Source organism: Lepisosteus platostomus, chromosome 12 (genome assembly GCF_059453375.1).
Source record: "Lepisosteus platostomus isolate fLepPlt1 chromosome 12, fLepPlt1.hap1, whole genome shotgun sequence".
Taxonomy (NCBI): domain Eukaryota; kingdom Metazoa; phylum Chordata; class Actinopteri; order Semionotiformes; family Lepisosteidae; genus Lepisosteus; species Lepisosteus platostomus.
Window position 1 is genome coordinate 12,904,813 of NC_142622.1, and position 20,856 is coordinate 12,925,668.

Sequence of the window (20,856 nt, forward strand, 5' to 3'; positions counted from 1 at the left end):
TCTACATGTTTACTTGCACATTGTCTATTGTTTGTTTGTACATTGTCTTGATGCACTGTTTGCACTTTGTCTTGTTTTTTACACTTGTTTTACAAGAGACTTTCGTCGAGAGACTTTCTGTGAGTAAGAATTCCATTGTACCAGTACCGGTTACATATGGCAATAAAGTTCAAATTCAAGAGTTCAAGTTCAACATAAATGAGACTGCGTTGATAGTCCCTGGACCGCTCATTTTGGTAGCAAATATCCATGGATGTAATGTAAAGATGATACCTAAAATGATTACAAGTACGTAACATTTTAAGAGTAAATATAATACAAAAACTACTACCATGACTACGCTGCATGTAATTCATGATCATTTATCTGAAACAAAAACTTAATACTGGACTTTTTACCAAATCTTTATGACATTGATATTTTAATTTAATTACATCAATAATGATTATTCTTTAATGCCATATTTTATGCAAGCGTGTGGTATTTTAAAGATATATGATACGTCGATAAATAGATTATTCGTGTCAATATAACATTAATGAAAGTAATTCGAAATTTTGCTTTTCAGTTTTGGATGTTTGTCTTCTCTCAGGTTCCGTAGATAAGGGTCAAAGGGGAAATCCATCATGGCGGAGTCCTTTTGAAAACAAGTGCGAATAAGATGAGTGAAAATTAACAAAGTGTGACAATTTCTGAAGATAAAGCACTGGTTTGCGTCGGAATTGTTGAAAAAACTTAAATTTTCCTAGATTTGGAAACGATCATATTTACGGTAAGCATTATATTTTAAAGATAAATAATAACACGTGTGTACTGGTTTGATTTTGCAGCAAACTCTTTGAGTATTTTCAAATGTTGGAAATCACAATGTTTTTCAGAAATTGTACTTTTTGTCTTTTCAAAGAGGACTTCGACAGTTTTAACTTTTTTATGTTGTTTAGTTTATTCTTTCTCTTTATTTTTTTGCCAGAACACGTGTATCACAATCACAGACAATTACTGGCAGTCTTCCATCCTAATAATTTATGTGTAATCACGTAAACGAGGTTGTCTTCATCATATAATCTTTATTTAGCGATTTAAAGTCAGTCATATAATAGAGTCGCACAGTTTTCAAAATGTTTTATTGCATTTACAAAATGCACTATAATGTTTTTAATTGGCTTCAAGTAATGTTGTCTCACCATTCGTGGTTGAATTTAGAAAATTTATAAAATTAAAAGTTAAATATTTTGCATTGATTAAACAGCACTAGTGCTTCTTGAATGCATCAGTAACATAATATTTAAATAAGTTATTAATGGAAATATGTTGCAAGGGAAAACTGTAAAGGTTAGTTAATGGTAGGCTTTACTTCTTGACATTCAAATGCCAACTGTCAAGATATGAAAAGACATTAAGTTTGAGTTTTAGATTTCTAGTTCTAATTGCTGACTTTAATTGCTTTTGATTCTTTAGATTTCTGGTTAAATAGTTTCAACAGCATCTACAACATACAGAACTTCAAGACAGCCTTTCCCTAACTTAGTTGATCTTATTTCTGGCTAAACAGTTCTTAATATTTGATCCATGAACACACAAAGGTGGAAATTATAATGTATCAAACCCCACAGTGAGTGTTTTTCTTTCCATATACCAAAGTCCAGTTGGTTACATTTCAGGCAACAGTCCTGAATGAAGTCGTTAAAGGATTGAAAACCTGCAGAGGCATCAGCCCTCCAGATGCAGGTTTAGACATCTTTGCTTTAGAGGCAATGTTGCATCTTTGACTTGATTCCCTGGAATATATTCAAGAATGTTTTTTTTCTCTGCTTCATTTCTTATCTAGAATGGGATTTATATAACCTGGTGTTAAATTATAAGCCAGTACTGTTGTTGTGGTCGATAGCAAATGATAGTAGATCCGGTGGGTAGCTGCGTCACCATGCGAAGGCTGCAAAAGAACAAGTAATAGGTAATAAGTAAAAATTAATGAATCATCATTTGCTTATAAATAGCAAATGATGATGATTCATTAATTTTTTAATAAAAAATTACTGTATATGTAAGATATGTTTGAAACTTTTGCCAATGACAAATATGTCACAAAGCTAGTTCTGGATGGTTTTGACCTTTTTCTGACAAATGGAATTTGATTGCATTGAGTGCACAAAAGTTGCCAAACCTTTCCATTGCTTAACCAACAAATATTGCTGTGAAGGTGAAAACACCATCCTGTGCATCAAAGCAGATTGAGCAAACTGTAAATACTGAAATAATCTTCTCCTCTATATACATCACATTGTTGGGCTCAAATAGAAATATTAAGAAATATTTGTCGGGGAAATCTTTCTATCGGTGACAATGGAAAATTTACCATTGTGTGATCCAATTGATCTTTAGTGATTTTTACAGATCTGTTCTTATTTTAGAACTTTGCCCAGTATGTTGAAAAAATCCATATTCATGCCTTCAAGAAGCATAACAAGCGTGAACCTCTTACCTTACTCTTTACATTCCTCCATTTTGTGCCAAATATTTGACCTTCCACTAAAGTATGAAAGCCATGATCAGTGACATGCATTGCAAGCTCTCTTGCAAAATAAGATAGGCCCCGCTAAAAGTAATGTAGTAAATAAGACTGCTGTTGAACTGTTTTTCTTTTTATGTCAAAGATCTTTCATTGGATAGCATAACTGAGAGATTGACAGAGCAGTCAATCAAAGTGGTTTTCAGTTTAGTTCTTCAGCATTAATTACTTTTAATGAGTATGCCACTCATAGCATGCATGGGGTTTGTGGTTAGTATAGGCTTATAGCAGGAGAACGGAAGTCACTTTCTCTAGCTCCTGTAAACCCCCTTCCAGGATAATTAGGAATAATTAGATATTGAACTCCATATAAGTCTTCCTAAAGAGATCTGCTAAATTTTCTTTCAAGACAATGCCGGCTGCTTGTGATTCACTGGTGGATGACATTGAGGATATGGTATCGGCACACGATCCCAAGCCTCACGATCGACAGTTTGCGAGGAAGAACATTGTGCCGAGATCCAGAAAGAGAAAACAGCAGCAAAATACCGAAGATCTACTTGTTGACAGGTAAGGTCGATGAAAAAAGAATTTGTTTTCTGAATGAATGAAACCTATCAGAGAGGGTAAGAAGACAGCTCTATGCATGTACTACATCTGTAACTACCAAGTTTGTATCATGTCAACATGCTAAATAAACTCTTAAAATATTATAATATGCCAGGCTTATTAATATGGATTCTAAAACACTTAAATTCACTTTTGTATAGTTTTACAGAATTGTGATTATTGCTGCTAGAGGTAGAGGCTTGCTGGGTCTGCAAAAAAGTAAGTCCTTCTGATGCCAATAAACAAAAACAAACTTGTTAGAAAGGTGGAGAAAAAAAAACTAAATCACAGTTTAGAAAGAATCTTCCATTATTGTAAAATAAGCTACGTATGTGAAGGATACAAAAAGAGACAAACTTAAGAATTGGATTATAGGAATAAAAATAAGGTGTTAGGCAATTGTGAATCAACAGTTTTTTTTTAAATAACAACTTAAATCAATTGGGAAGCCACAGAAACAGGCAGAGACTTAAAGCTGTTGGTATTGTTTTCACTGAAGTATCCAAACTAAGTCTACTTTTCAAAATACCTGATAACAGAGTTCATTATCCACCATCCACTATGTTATACTAATAATGAATAATCTGACTGAAATACTATAATTACTCGTCACGCCATTACTGTCTTTTACTTGCATTTGTCTTATACAAATATTTGGTGACTTGACACAGTTCTTACATTGGTGTTGAAGGTATTCTTATTTTCTGTGTTGTAAAGTGGAAGCATTTGTAAGCAAGTTATGTTTCTGTGCGTCCAAAGGTTTGTTAATAATTTTTGGTCACTTCAAAGTTGTGCAGTCACACCAGGTTAGTGCCTTTTGTCCTTGTGGATTCCTCAGTTCATTTGCTCTGTTTCAGTGTTATTCCTGGGACACAAAAGGTCTGGATGAAGACATGGGGCTGCTCCCACAACAGCTCAGATGGAGAATACATGGCTGGCCAACTTGCTGCAAGTGGATACAAAATGACAGGTATTGCTGTCTTGCTGTTATCTTGTATTGTCTTCTCGAGGGCATTACATGACTTTGAAGAATGGAATGGTATCAGTGGCAGCTCGTAAGGGAGGGCTAATGTTTTTAGAGGGATTTTCTAATATTTAACTTTTTTAAGGACTTATACCTCACCTACTATGGGAGAAAGATATCAGAAGTTTCCCACCTCTTAATTATTTAATTTTCACATTATACTTTTTTTTCTACTAATTGTTAATGCTAACAAAATAAGTTTGGAAATCGAGACATTTTAACTAGGGTAATTGCTTGTCAGGACTGTAGTATAGGATGAACTAAATCAAGCTAAATGCTTATATTAAGGGGGATAAGGAGATGGGGGGGAAAAATGCCAGTTTTAATAAGTGCAGGAAAAACAATCATTGTTTCTTTAAGACTTGATTTTTAGTTGCATACACTTGTGGATATTACAGTTCACCTGTTTGAATATGATCTCTTACATGTAAGAAGTCAATTACAAAATATTTAAATTGTATTAAAAATAACCTGTTTTAGGTAGATAGGTGTTAAAAACAATTGAAATGGAAAATAAATTCAAAATGAAGGAATTATTCATTATTCAGGGGGAAACTCATCTAGCAACTTACACATTTTTCCTGTGTTAAGTGATTTCTGATGGTTACCATTAAAGAGTGGAATAATCAGAAAGCCTCCCCTCAGCTACAGCTGAGTGGTATTTCATTGCAAACCTCTTGGTATGGTATCTGCTATTGGTGCTACTCAACATTTAGGTAGTTATTTATTTGATTTTTTACATTCTTTTCTTTTGATGCTGAAAGCTTCACACTTTGTTCTAATGCTCTAATGGTTTGGTGCACATTCTGGTATAGGTTACATGATTGTTGCCTCATTGGATCAAAGGTACTCAGGATGCATCTCTCTGCTTCATGTTAGTGTATAGAGTGGAAAATGTTAAGATGATTTAATTGATGATTAATTTGTATTGGGTGCACATACTGTATTATCAGTTTTTTCAGTAGGAAAGTGCTTCTGGAGAATAGCGAACTATTGCAGGCTAAAAAAAGACTGCTACAAGACTGAGAATCCTATTCACTGCTTTATAAATGGTCACCTTCACCAGAACCACAAGCACGACAGCTGTGAAACATGCTTCCAATTAGGGAGTATAGCAGTTGTCCATAATTGGGTAGTTTGTTTGTCAGAATCGCATGCCTTGAGTATAAAGCTGCTTTTGGGCTAAGTTTAGCATGTTTCTCTGGAGATTTCTTTTCATCCTTCTTTCTATGTATAGTTTTATCGTGTCCTGAGAGTGATTTCAATCTATTATAAACATTCATAAACATGCATTCATAAAGACAATTTTTAATAAAATATTTTAAATAATAAATTAATTCAAAATACATTTGCATAATAAGTGATACATAAAATATTTATATTTTTGAAAATATGGAGTCTTTTATTTTCTATTAAGGGACTGATCTCTTTCTTGTCTTGGAAAAAGTTGCTGATAATTTATAGTTCAGTTTTGGCCAAAAATATCAATTGTCTTGCATGATGCCAAAAAAAGTGCAATTTAAGACATCATTTTGTATTCACACAGTAAATTCAGGTAATTTATGCTGTTTTTCTTAAAATATCTATTATAGTTCACTGTGCCATTACAGTGGTAATCTGTGGCATTTGGGAGTTGCTGGAAGGGAAACCATAATTTAGACTGCAGTAGAGATCCCCAATGTGTTAGTGTTTACTTTTCCAGTTTAATTCCACCAAAAGGATATCTTTTACAGTTTGTCTGAAGCTTTTGAATTATTACTAGTTTTTATATTTTATTGATAGCAGGTTAGTAAATTGCAGCTTGCATGTATTATATGTATACAGTGGTGCTAGAAAGTTTGTAAACCCTTTAGAATTGTCTAAATTTCTACATACATTTGACATAAAATGTGATCAGATATTCATCTAAGTCATAAAAATAGATAAAGAGAACCCAATTAAACAAATAATACACAAGATTATATACTTTTTAATTCATTTATTTATCAAAGTGATCCAACATTAAATGTGTTTGTTCAGTAAATTCCGCAATTCTACAAACGTTCTAGCACCACTGTATGTATTGTATGTAGATGTATTAAGTTCTAGGGATGATCAATATGAGCTTAATTTATTTCTCTGTTGGCTTGTATACATTTTATACATTGTCATTTGTCATCTTCATGTTTATTCTGGATCCTTGAAGTGCTACACCTAGAAATCTGTAGAGATAAATTGATTTTTAATTATTTACAGCACATTCACATTACTGCTCAAAACGTCAGTGTTTCATTTGTTTATTCTTTTCTTTTTGTGAAGTACAGTCAAGCTTAATACAGTGTTAGTTAGCCGTTACTTATAAAGTGTACCCACAGTATTTTTCCTAATTGAAGAATAATCCTACTTCTAATTTAGAACTGATGTTGTCTGACATTTTTGGGACTCTTTTGAGGTTAGCTGTTTTCTTAGGGCTTTCTTCCGTACCACTAAGCCCTTCTAAGGTTTCCCTTAGTTTCATGTTGGAAGCACATAATTGTAGCATACTGTAGCTCTGATTTTCAAAAGGCAGTTTGGTACCTGTGATATTTTGTCTTCTCATATTGCCCATCTTGAAAACTATAATACTTTTTCTATGCTGCTGAAAAGATGTGCTATGTACTGCTATTTGCACAAGAAGATTGTGGTATTCATGTCCCGTACAACCTCTTTTATTAGTAATTATTATATGAATATATTTTCTGTTTTTTTTAATTAAAAATAACTTCATTATGCTAGTTATAGTATGGTTTTTCCTAACTTGATCTTGATTGCAACATGTTAGCTTGTAGTTTGTCATAAAATTACCAAACTGAAAATTGAGGAGTTAACTGTTAATGGTGTTGAAGAGTCATCTGTTTTAATTTAGAATAGTCACATTTTCATAGTTCTTTGTGTTGTACTATTTTAACAATGGATCCATGACATCAATTGCTATTTACATTTTGTTTAATAATAACATCTATCCTAGTGTTTTTTAAAATGGATGTTGTTGGCTCTTATAAGGTCAGGAGACTAATTGTAGTTGAAGATATGCAGTTTCAGGATATGTCTGTTTCATCTGCAGGCTTTTAATTTTTTTATCCATCTTGTCTCCTTTGCTGATTGTACCTGTTGCCCTTTCGTGAGATGTACTGAATAAACACTGCTTCTTTAATTTTGCTCCAAATAACCAAATGCATAAAGGCAAAGATGTGCTATTTCTAAGACCAGCTTTGTTTATGACAGTGCAATTCTCAAGAAATACCCTAGATGGCACTCTGAGTGTATATATAAAATGAGTACCAGCAGACAAAATTAAACTGATTTGTTTTTAGCCAGGCTGAATGTTTTGGAGATGGGGATCAAGGATTAAATGTAAAGAAAATGTACTTTTTAAAACATTTTGTCTGGCTTTTACGGTATCTACATCCTAAAATGATGCCTTTTTTTCAAAGGCAACTTACAGAATGTGTAGAGAGGAGATCATCAAGTTCGCAGAAGTTAATGAACTGTTTTCAGCTGGTTTCAGCCTGTTATAGAACACAAGAGGCCCCTTGTGCATGCAATGTTGAGCCTCTGACCTGGCATCTGGTTGTTATCAGCATAGCTGCTTGAAAATAAACTCTGTGTTAAAACTAATCAGCCAGCTAAGGGTCATGCTCCAAAAGTGGGCTTGTGCTTCGTTGGCCAGACAGTGCATTCACACCAGCTAATGAAAACGCTGCTGCAGTTACATTGGCCATGGGTTTAGAGAAACTTGTGAAAATTGCTTTAAAAATGCTTGAGGGGGTTGCTTTTAAACTCTTACTTAAAAATATTTAAAGGTTTAGTGGTTTTAAAAGGCCTACAGTTGGCCCAAATTACAATAGAGCTAAAAAAAAGTTGCATAAAAACAGTAATTTTAACCGGTAGAACAAAAGTATCGGCTTTGAACCTTAAGTGTGCTTTCAGCTCTGCTCTTTTGTGGTCTTTTAAGAAAAAAAACTGCACATAATATATAATCCCTTCCCCACCTCATTCTACCACTGCTAATGCATTTGTGTATTATGCACTTCTTGTGTGAAGAAGAACCAAGGCACTCAACCTAATATTTCAAACACGGTTACAGTACTCAGAAGATTTCCTGCTTTCAAACTTCTATTTGCCGTATATAGTTACAGAAAACAGTTATGTTTTTTTCTGGTTCTTATTATTCTTGCTTGTAAAACTCTGGGGGTTGTATATGGATATAGAAGATATCATGCCTAAGCTGTTTCACTTGACGGAGTGAAAGGGTAGGTTTTAAATCTTAAACAGTAAATAATTAGTTCTCATTCACTATCAACTGTTTAAATGATTAAAAAGCTTCAAACTGGGTACTGGGTCATTTTTGAAAGAAGATTGGAAAATGTTAATCGGAACAATTGCTTGAGGTACTCTCATTCATAGTAGTTATCAATGCAGCTGTGGAAGGCATTAATCACTAAATATGCAAATTTTTGCCTTTTGGAACCTATGAGACAATACCATGAAATGTGTTCTAATTGTCCCAGGTCTTAGTGATGTGTAATTTTCCATTAGAAAAGAGCAGGTGCCAATTGTAGCTGACACACAATTTCTTGATCCAACTTGATTGGATACTTCTCTGCTAATTAACTACACCAAAAATTTACATTTGGTATTTCAATACAGAATATTTAAAGTGGTAAGTCCAGTTTTCTTTTTAAACATTTATTTCTCAGGGTAACCTGTGTATTAACCGGCAGTGATATACAATGGTTAGGAATTTATAACTATGTCAAAATAAATTTTAATTCTGCGTATAATAAAATAATAGTTGTAGTATTGATTTAGGTGGTAAAGATATTCCTTGCTGTGAAGAAAAGGGAAGAACTGTTAAATTATCACCTTGTTCCTTAACATATAAGGTAACCTGTACATCATAACTACAAGTCAGAATAAATTAATTAATGATTTTTAATTTGATTTTTTGGCTAGAAAATGTAAACATGCTGGTAGTTCAGTGCCTATGTACCAAAAATAATTAAACCTCAAATAACTATGGAAATCTCTTGATGATGGAATTAAAAATTAGTTTGAAACGGATAGATTTTTTTACTGCAAGTTAAATAATATATTAATCTGAATCTTGCTGTCCACTTGAAGTAGGTCTGATCTGTCCATATAGACATAATGATTAAATTTATGCTGTGGTAGCAATTAGATATTGTAGATTGTGTTTTGGACCGTAATTACACAATTATGATTTTCAATTTAGTAGAAATATTAATGAAACCACCTAAATCATTACACATACATTTCCCTTATTAATCTGTAATCATTAACTCTTAACAGCGAATTCTTCTTTTTCTTTTTCAACAAAGGTAACAAAGGGATTCACATTCTACTAAACATTTTTTGTTGTGGATGGTCTTTACTCATTCCAGAAACTGCAATTTAAAAATGAACTTTTTTGCTCTTCTTTCAAGTTGCACTTATATCTTCATTTTGAAATATTTGCCTATGGTGTCTCCCAGCTGGCTAGACTGCTTGTATATCCAGTGCATAATCTATATGACCACCGTTTGAGAAAAGCAAAGGGATTGACTTTCTCCATTTCTGTTATTGCAAGCTTCATAAAACCCTTGGCAGTGCTTGGCATTTCAACTATGGAATAGGGTCTTCAATGTTGCAGGTGACGAACATTAGGATAATAAAAATTCTGCTTCCAAAAATCATAATTCTCAAATGATCCACAAACATTTTGTTTGTATATTCAGTTTCCTCTAATAGTATTGAGACAGCAAGCTCACTATTAGTTATATTTGATGATAAAGTAGTTTATTTGTAATCATGCAATTAATATGAATAACTACAGAATGTTTCCTTTTGGGTAATTGTATGCACATATTACACCATATTAGTTCAAAAACGTGTTTTAAATTCGGTGATTTTATATTACCATAGGTTTGGGACACATTCACCTTAAGTGTATTTTGCAGTTTAAATAATAGTATTTGGTTGCAGTGTGGTGGCTCTGTGGCTAAGGATCTGTGCCTGTGGCAGGAAGGTTGCTGTTTCGTATCCCGTGGTCGGCACAGGAATCCTACTCCTTTGGGCCCCTGAGTAAGGCCCTTAACCCCAACTGGTCCAGAGGCACTGTATAAATGGCTGACCCTGCGCTCTGACTCCCAGCTTCTTTCCGTGTCTGTGTGTCTCATGGAGAGCAAGTTGGGGTATGCGAAAAGACAAATTCCTAATACAAGAAATTGTATGTGGCCAATAAAGTGATCTTATCTTATATCCCTTTGGAGGAATAACTGCATGGAATCTCAGACCAACTGAGCACTAATTAAACTCTGTAATGATGCTTAGTTTCAGCCACTTTGAGTCCTTGTCAATTCTTGGGATTTTCTTGCTGTTTCTTAAGCATGTAAAGATTTTACCATACTAGGTTTTTACACATTTATGCTCCCGATTAGCATTTTCTGGATTGGGGACTTTGGGCTTGCCGAAATTCCCCTAATTCAAATGGTGAAGTGATTTTTCTTTTCTCAACCCGACCTACTATGTAGTGGGGCTGCTGGTGTATAATAACTACTACACTTCGTTGGTGGATGAAATGAGTCCTGTCCTAAATGTGAAGAGCTTTGTGATGAATAGTGCTATCTAGATGTTATACTCACCGTAATAATAGCTCACTAATCACTGTGGTTTGTGGAAATGATTTGTTTTGTGTGGTCTGCTGTTGAGAATGTTGCTGTTTGTCGGTGAATCACAGTTTAATTTCTTCCTTTGCATTCTAGACTTCTGATATGAAATATTGCAAGTAGATTAAAAGTCAAGAAAAAAAATACAGAACAACTTTTAAGAATTGAAGGTCAGTCTTTATTTCTGACAAACAAGATTTCATAATTGTCACAAAAACTCTGTATCATTTGATGAATCATTTTCTTAGTCTTCTATCTGATAATGTGTTATTGTTATTGATGGTTTTTTAAAATGTATTTATACTATAAATGTATTAATTATATATATATATTAAGTAATTGTTAAACTCCTTGAAATTTATTTGAAAGAAACCTCCCTTGTCACAGTTATCGGGTAACTGACACTTTTCAAGCCGATGCGCTGATCTGTTGTTGAACACATGTCATAGGTAAACCAGTTGTGCTGATTAACATTCGTCATCAACAGGACGGACCAACATGGGGGGTCTACTGTGAAAGTCGCAGGGTAGTAACCTGTGGCCACCGTTGGAAGCAATACAAGCTGTACATCTGCTGTACCAGGTTGCAGATGTTTTGTCTTCTTCCTGTCATAGAGTTTGGACAAGCATTCGTCTTATCCTACTAAATGTTCAACATGGCTCAGATCTAGAGAGTACTGCACCTGTGGCATAACTCCACAAGGAGCAAGAGGACATGTTGACCTGCTGGAATGTTGTCACCTCAGGTTGAGTCCGAAGGTAGGGCAGCAAGGGAGGTCCCAGGACTTTTTCGGTGTAATGACATTGTCCAGTCAGGTTGCCATAAATCACTACAAGAGTTCTGTAGCAACTGCATATTCCCACCCAGAATATCACAATTTGAACCTTCCCATCAATTGATATGTTCTAGATAGCAATAAGAGTTTTTTCTGCACAATTTGCACCACAATTGAATCTTGAAATCTTTATTACTACAGAAGCCCTGGATCTGTTGTTGATGAGTCCGCCAGAGGTGACAAAGTCCAGTTTCCAACATAGCACTGGCACGGAGGCATCACTGACTTTCAGTGGAACATATCGGTTCTTTTTTTAGTTTCTCTTTTTTGATTTTCATTAGGCTTGAGTCGGTTGAATCACCTTGCGACAAATCACATTGCCAAGTGTCCAAACAGCTTCTGGTAATAATGTGATTCCTAGTACCTTTTTTAGAATGACCATGATAAATTCAACATTTTTGATTAATCAGAATGAGCACAAAAACACTTAATCAATCTACAAAAACAAATATGCTCTTCTAAAATCCTAGACACATAGTAATACATTTTTGATGTACTGGGTAAATAGAAACTGTACATTACCAGAAGGTTTTTGCTTTCCCTCTAGAAGACAAAAAGGGTAATTAAAATAAGCCAGTTCTGCATTCTTAAAACCTTGTGTTGCAAACAACATAATTTAAAGATTTAGTGTTCTTGGGAGAAAAAACACTCCAGTTCTTAGCCAGTTCAATTTCCTGCAATTTTTTTGTTTTTCTTTTCAGTCTTTTTGTTTCTGCTTTTTTGTTGGAAAGCATTTTAAAGTATGTATTTCCAAAGTTGTTGGAGGTGATCAAGGCTGCAATTAGTCTAATACAAAAGTATTTTCCTATGTGAAGGTTAACTTATACCACCTGGTTTCTGATCTGTGCTGTATGGTGTAATTAAAATCACCTGTGTCTAATTGTGTAATTAAACCATTTAACCTTATTCCTAGCTTAATATGTCATGTTAGGAATCAAGAACAGTTGTTAAAATACTCATCTGTATTTTTCGATACGGTATATATCCTATAGATACTGTATATAAAATACCCATCTGTATTTTAATATACAGTGAATAGCCTGTATATATATATAGCCCTTTTATGGCATTTATACAAACTTATTTAAATTACCAGCCTTGTATAATACCTGAGGTGTAAGTTGAATATTAAGTAAATAGCAGCATATGTTGACTTATGTTGACTTTCCTGGTGTTGTTTCTTTGCTAATGATTTCATTTTCATTTTCAAGTGGAAACATACATAGACTGAATCTACAATTAATCTAAAATGTGGTTGGTTGAAGGCAAAATGCAGAAAGGAACTAACATATTTAACTCCTTAATTTTGAATGCAGAGAAAGAACACAGAGCACAGCTATAAGTGATGTTAGATTCAATGTGAAAGAATGAAGGGACTAGGTTTATAGAACAAAATGCCTCACCATTTGGGAGTTTATGGACTACGATCTTCCAAGTAATTACGTGGGGAATCTCTAGGATTAGTATCCTGCTAACATCTGCACTGCATGGTGGGCTGGATGTCCTCCATTCTTTAGTAATCTTATTCTTACCTTGCAGTCTAGCTCTCAGATAATTATTGAGGGCAAAATGTACCTTTTTATCCTATGTATGACTTGCTGAGAGAATGAGTATTTTAATGTGGAGTCAGTGCTCCTTTGTGAGTGGTTTGTGGCTGACAGCTGTTCAGCTTTTACATCTGCCTTGGTGTCTCATTTTCGATGGCTTGTACAGGCAAGATTATGGGAAAAACCACTCCAGCAGATCCAATTGAGAAATATGTTAAAATTGCTTGATGCTGTAGTTAAGAACAGAAGGAAGCTTTTTTTTTGGCCAAGGTGTATCTATTTGATATGCACCAGGTAAACCACTAAATATAAATATAGCTCTGCATTACAGTAGGATCTTGACATTTGCAAAGGGTAGTGCAGAGAACCATTGCAAATAGCCAAATTGGTAATACAACCAAGTCCACCCCTAAATCATCTCATGATGAACTATAGGATATAGTACGTGTGGGTAAAAGACATAAGTAACCTTCCCTTATATGATAATTATAGTATGAATGTGTTGGGTTTAAGTAAATAACATTCATCAACTGAAAGAAGCAACAGTAATCACAAACCTACAGTAATCAGCTACAATAAAACAACATGGATTCCTCCTCTGCGTTCAGCCTGCACTTTCTCTCTCAGCCTCCCTGATTAGGACGCCCCACTGTAATGAAATGGGCAGTAAAACTGTCAGTGAGCCTGTAAAGTCGTCTCTAGCCTGTCATTGCCCACACTGCTGACACAAAACCTGGAGTGTTCATTACAACATAAAAACAAGATCAAGTTAAGATGTGGATAGTGGGTACTTGGGCAGGGGCCAGGGAGAAGCTCTCTCACTAGCTAGATTTGTCTTGCATCCTACTCTGCTGTGCCACTGTGTGGCAGCCAGAAAGAAACAAATTTGCAAATGTCGGGACTCTAGTGTATACTGTTATATGGTGTTTGTCCTGTCCTTCCACATTTATACGGGTTTACAGTATTATCAGTTTTTCATGGCTAGAGGAGGGGTGGACCTTCTTGTTTAATTTGTCATAATGACTTCCATGTAAGATGGTGCTGGGATGTGTACTGTACTGTGTACTGCTTTTGACTTTCTTAGTCAAGTCTGTCTGGCAGCACTATACATTTAGGATGACAACACACTAAACTACACGTTTCCTATTTGCATAGCCTTCCCATTTTAAAAAGAGCAGCCTTGATATAAAAATGTACACCATTAAGCATATAATAGAGCAGCCCAAAAGACAAAGTTGAATTGAGTATACATATGGCTATACCTATAGAGCAGCATTTGGTATCCTTACTTTTTACAGGCTTCCTTTTCTTTAAATCTATCAATTGTTCCACACCTTAGTTTCCATCGGCCTCTCCTGTATCACAGATAGAGAACGAGGCCTTGTGCATTCACTTCCCTAATGTGTCCACAGTCCCTTGCAAGAGAATAAACACTGAAGGGGGGGGCATTTTCCCATTTACAGGAGTTTGACAGGTCCACTTGTGATTATGCTCCAGGTCAAGGATGCCCATGCTGACTGTATTCAGTCCAGTCCCCTTAGAGACTGGGAATCACAATCACAGCGAGCTAATGACGTGGTCTGGGCTTGAACTGTAGCCTGGGTGAGGACTGTGTCTTGAGCCACTTTGGAGCATGAGAAGATCACATTTTCATGATGAGGTATCTCATGAAAGACATGAGAGTTTGTGAAATGATATCTAAATATCACTTTGGAAATGGAGCCTCAATAATATGTTCATGGAACACGAGTGTGTTGATGGGAGCTTTGGTGTTGAAAAGGCTTGTCATTGGGCTATTGATCCTAAAGAATAAGTTAGTTTTTCTTATCACTTTGTGCAGTACAAGGTCGAGAGGGAGCTGGAGCCTATCCTGGCAAGCAACAGGATAGCAAGGTATTTCCTGATAAGCAAGGTGGGATACACCTTGATGGGACTCCAATCCCTTGCTGGGCTCATACAGACACAAATGCAAACATACTCACACCAGGGCTAATTTAGTCAGATTCCAGGTAATTTACCAGTTTGTCATTAGAGTGTGGGAGGAAACCCATGTGAAAATGAGAACATACAAACTCCACACAGATAGCACCAGAATTGAATCCAGAGGCCAACGATAACCTGTGTGTTGCAGGGAATTCATGTTTTAGCATGTGCAAAACAAAATTTCCTAATACATTTGGATAGCTTTTCACCAACATGATTATGCATGCAAATGTTCCGGAGTGCCCTTTTTAGTTTTGTACTTAGTTATTGCAAGACATTTAGCAGGGTTACACTAGATGGTACCTTTTAGCTAGATGTAGTCAAAGATAATACAATATTAGCATTTATGATTTTGGAAATTAAATGAAAATGGAATGAGTGGGTACTCATTTGATTAACAACTTACATTTTGTAAATGTCCTTTTGGTTTCAGACCTTGTGGATATTGAAAGACGAGACAGTATACAGTTCCAGTTTTGCCTTACAGTGGGAGGGTTGTGCAATTGCCAGCAGGTGGCAGTATGTACATATAGATGGAGCCAGCTATTGGGCTGCTTTAACATTTTACAAATCTTTTTTATAGATTTTAGCTCTTTTACTGTTGAAAAATGTTTTCATACATATTCTGCAAAAAATATTTGAACACCAAGGAAATTGTATAAGCTTTTCTGAGTATATGCTTGCTTGAATAGCTTTATTATTGGAAATTAAAGTTGAGGCATAATTCATAAATTTGCATTATTCCTGTCATTTTATTTTGTTTTTTGAAGGTGTGAAACTGAATATGCTTTTGGTTCCCAATGCCAGTAACCTTCAATTACAAAACGAAATTTGTAACTCCTTTCTACCGATAGATGGCAATGTTTAACAAGAAACTGAGCTGTGAACCTGTTTCCTACTTTGCTTGTCAGGCAACAGTAATGTTTCTAAGAGATATACAGTCTGGAGCTTATTTTCATAAGGCAAAGAGTTCAGTTTAATATTTATCAATTAAATATGCTGTTTTAATGTTAAATGAAACAAATCTTGTTTTAAGTTATATTCTTTACTTCCTATGAAAAAAAACGAATAAATTCAGCACCTGGGGTTGTATTATTTGAATGTTTGTGCTGTGAATGAGGCTGTGTGCCATGTGAATTGTGAACCATTGCTATGTGTTAGGTTTTTGAGAATATATTTTCTTAACACATTTGTTAGTTGGTAATTGAATATTGCAAGAAAATGACTCTTCTGAGTTTTTGGTTATTATTTTGAGCTCTGGTGTGTTTTCTCCTGGGTTACAGAGCTGCCGTTGGAAGGCCACCATTGAATAAGTGTAGGTATTTGGCAGAGCTAATATTTTTAGTAAAGTTTTTAAAGAAAATATTTGTGCAGTATATGGGGGAGAGGCATACGTATTAAAGAAATAGTATTTTTAATGCGTTTGTGCACCTTGCATACGTGGCAGCTCATTCATAAAAAACATTTTTTACACACTGTGCTGAGTGGCTGCACGCTAGCTACGCAATATTGCATGGAGCCGTGTGTGTCCAATGAAAATATTGCAGCTTTTTTTGTCTCTCTCCTCCTTATTCGGTGTACAGTACAGAATGTGCTTGCAGTTTTCAGTGGCGAACAGAAAGCTGTAAGTACAATACTGTACATCCTTGTTGCGCATACGGAGAGCATTTAATGGAGATGGAAGGAAAGAAGCATGCCTGCTGCAGGCACTCACATTATTGCCTATATAAGGCACGCATTTTTGCAGGATGGAACAGATGCGTTCATAGTATTTAACTCCGGGACTTTTTCTTGATACTGTGTTTCTGATTTTGCAATCATGGATCCATTGGATTATAAACAGTTGGAGTTATCACTGTTTTCCTTCATATGCATCATTTTCTGTTTGATTCGTACTTGTGAAAAGCATTTGGAAATGGATGAGGCAGTTGCAACACCTGATCTGTACCTAAGCATATGCTTGTCTCTGGTTGTGCCTTGCTTTTTTGAAAAATGGAGGGGCATGCTGTAAATAGTAATGAAGGAACAAAGCAGTGTGTTTTTTTTCTACTTAAAAGATATCACAAAACTGAGTTTTGTATTAACATATTCATATTTATACCCTGTACTTGAGAATCCAATGTGGTGTTTGTGTTTTAGACCAGTTGAGCAGACCTTTACCGCTTTTCCCTGTACTGGTACAATAAACCTGGTTCAATACATCTATTTATGTAAAATTGAATGTGCTTTAAGTGAACCTTAGCCATTATTAACTCATGTATTCCCCCTGTCCCTCAAGAATGACTTGAAAATCGTTTTTTCATTTCACTTTAAACTTTTTCTCACTTGAGAGTGAAGGCAACACACCATACACTGAGTCTGTTGAAGTTCTATAAGCAAACATCTGTCATAAATCTTACAGTTGCTCATTTGCAGCTATGCTGAGGATGAGGAATGCAGGACATCACTTCAGGGATGTATGTAGTTCAGTGCTGAGTGCCTGAACAAAATCAACGGTGTGAAAAAACACCTGTCGTTTATCTTCACATGCTTACAGTATTTCTCCTATTTCAGTGTGCCAGTTACCACGTCCTTGCTCGGTGAGCTATGGTGGTTAAGATAGAGCTGCTTTCTGGACACGGTTATATGAATCTGCTTGCTAATTAATTTTCAGTTCATGGTGTTTATAGTCAAGCAAATCCACTTTGGATTTAATGATCTTTTTAGCACCGACTGAGCTCTGTTGAAATGAATCTTTGCTTTACCATTTAGTTATCCTATACAGTGTTATGTTTGTCTTTTCATCTGGGTGGTTGCTTTCACTTTAGCCATGAGATATAGGGTTGGAATTATCTTCGCATCTCATTTTCTAGCTGCGTTCTCCTGGTGAGGGTCACTGAGGTAAAAAACTGAGGAGGGCAGACCACGTTTCCCTTTCTCCACCTCCTCCTGTGGGAATTTCAGCTGAGAGATATAATTCCTCCAGTATGTCCTGGCTTCTCTTCCCGTTGGACCGTGCCAGTACACCTCCAGGGGGCATCCTCCCCAGATGCTTCTCACTTCAACTGGCTCGGTCCAGAGGAGCAGTGAGCTGACTGTAGGGCAGGGTCCTCCTAGATTGCTGAGCTCCTCACACCATTCCGGAGAGTAAGCCTAGCATTTCTGCTGCTTGTACATTCTTTCTATTGCTCATTCTTTTGGTCACTACCCGAAGCTCGTGACCGTAGGTGAGGATGGGGACATAGATCGACTGGGGAAAACTGAGCTTTGCCCAAAACCTCATTTCCCGCTTCACACCACAGTATTACTGGAGCTGCTGCACCCACCTGCTGGTCATTCACACACTACCCTCTACCCTCACTCATGAACGAGACCCCGAGGTACTTAAACTCCTCTCCTGCGGCAGCTGTTCCCCCTTCACCTCAGGGTTGGTATTGTTTCAAGAAAAAGCAGATATGAGCATGATCTAACGTTGTAATTTCTTATTGCAAAATCTTCTCTTGTGAAGTTATAATTGAAGTCTCTGAATGTTTTTGACTTATAGTATCTTTCAGTATTGTGGTAGTTCTGTGATGTCAGTAGGCATTTTTAAACCTTACTTAAGCAGCTGGATAAGATGAGCTTATGTAGTTTCAGTGTCTCTTTCTTGGAGATTTCAGTTGCCTGCAGTGACCTGCATCTCAGGATAAACATCAGGACTCTCTGTAAATTTTAAGACTGGGTCTGTGACAGATTGCCATACTCATATCTTTTGTTTCTCAGCAGGGCTCTGCTTTTGAAATGTACTTTCATTTTGTCACATGAATTGGTCCTGTAAAGCATGTTGATATCCAATGAAAGTAGTCCAGTTGTTTTTTGTACCTTGCAAAAACATAATCTTTTTTTTCAGTCTGGGGAAATAAAAACATTCAATTTTTGTCATAAAAAGCCAGTACACATGGAATCTGGTTACTGCAGTCTGGGCAGGATGTTTACCCCCTGGCCATTTATAAAGTTTACCTGTCTGATACTGCCAGACGAGGAGCCCTTTAACCTCTGCTTTAATAACGTGAAATCTTGAAAGTACAGCACTTGCAGAAAGAAGGCATGGCGCTGTGGGCTCAATTTATTTACAAGCTTTGGGTTGGGGGATGGGATTGAATTGCTTTAGCTACAATATTGCCTTGACTTACACTGTCAGGGCTCCATGCGGAGGTCAGCTTACAATGGCATGATCTTATTGCATTTCATTTGTGGAGTGAAGTAGTACCTTTCTTCTCCTCCCAGCCTCAAACGCTGCACTTGATCAACCATAGTTGGAGCCCATCCGATGTTTCATGTTTCAGGTTTCCCTAAGTTCTTAATTTAAATTAATAAAATTGCCATGTTAACAAACTTTTGCTAGACGGCAATGTAGGATTTTTCTGTAATACAGCTGGGAGGTAAAGCTGTCTCTAGTCATTAACATGGCTACACTACGTTTAATTAACCTTACTATCAGAAGTACATATTGAATGACTTAACCACACTGAGATCATTTCTGTTATGTAGCACTAACGTGGTTAGCACAAACATCTGGCTCACAGACGTGTGACTAGATTTTGGGGAATAAGTCTTGAGGAATATCATCGGGGGGAAAATTAGTACACTGTACTATAAATTTATAAGTAACTATTAACATTAATCAGAAAGGGTTCCTTTTAAAATTTAAAAGTAAACTTCAGTGTAATTGACAAGTTACTAAGCTACTGACCAATCTGTAATTGGGTGGTTGAAACACTTTTTTTCAAGCAGGTTTAACTAAAGCATGAGTCAGTTCTGTCCATGCATCAGTTGTGGTGTTTAACACTTGTGAATTGGTTTTCTAAAACCCTTGAGTCACTTGCACAAAGACAAGTAATTAAACTTTGCCATCCGCTTCTGTTAAGGGTGCAGAGAATGTGAAATTTAATAGGATATGTTTAGAAAACTGATTGAAGAGGACAGTCAAATGTTTTTCAAGGCTGTTTTTAAAAGCTTTTTTTTTTCCTTGGGAAAGATAACCTACTTTGAATCTTTACACATAAATTTTAATGACTGCATTACTTTTACCACCTGCTGAAATGGAGCTGGAATGGCTGGTGACCTGAAGAGAGCACTTGTTTGATATTAATTCTGCATGTCTAGACTCCAGCCTTGTAGATGTTCACTGGCTAAAACCAAATTAATGCTTTTTAAAACTGCATCTGGTGTTTGAAGGGCCACTAGTAATTTGCATTAGTCATTTCATGTTTGGTGTAGCAAAGAGAAAGTGTAGTACTAAATAAATGTGAAACCACTGGCATTTATGTGTCATGTGAATGATTAATAATTGCTCAAATATATTTGTGAATTGGAATAAGGAGAGATTAATTCCACACTGAAAAGTAGAAAGAAAAAAACATTTTGGTTGTGGAGCCTTCTACATTTTGGTTGTGGAGCCTTCTTCACATGTAGAATTCTTCACAAATCAAGGTCTGCATTAAAAGAACATTCATTTTAGTTTTATAATATTTAGAAATTACACTATATATGGAGTTTCACATTGTAGAATCTGTTAGTTGGTGTCTAATTGTCTTTTCAGTCATTTTAATTATGCTTAGTTACTATAGTTACTATTTTTTAGGAAGAATATATTTTTCTTGTTTGTTTTTAAAGCTTTCTGAGCATTTCTGTCTCACAGAGCA

General features: G+C 35.8%; 1 protein-coding gene across 3 annotated transcripts in view; it reads left to right on the top strand.

The window, feature by feature from the left end:
* The first annotated feature begins 601 nt into the window (after positions 1 to 601).
* cdkal1 (CDK5 regulatory subunit associated protein 1-like 1) overlaps positions 602 to 20,856 on the top strand; it is a 431,336-nt gene continuing 411,081 nt past the window's right edge. For all 3 annotated transcript variants that reach the window (XM_088601024.1, XM_088601020.1, XM_088601022.1), the window contains exons 1-3: positions 602 to 772; positions 2,919 to 3,079; positions 3,976 to 4,088. In XM_088601024.1, coding sequence (XP_088457150.1) covers positions 2,922 to 3,079; positions 3,976 to 4,088 — 271 coding nt within the window. In that variant the 5' untranslated portion in view covers positions 602 to 772; positions 2,919 to 2,921. The remainder of the gene's footprint in view (positions 773 to 2,918; positions 3,080 to 3,975; positions 4,089 to 20,856) is intronic.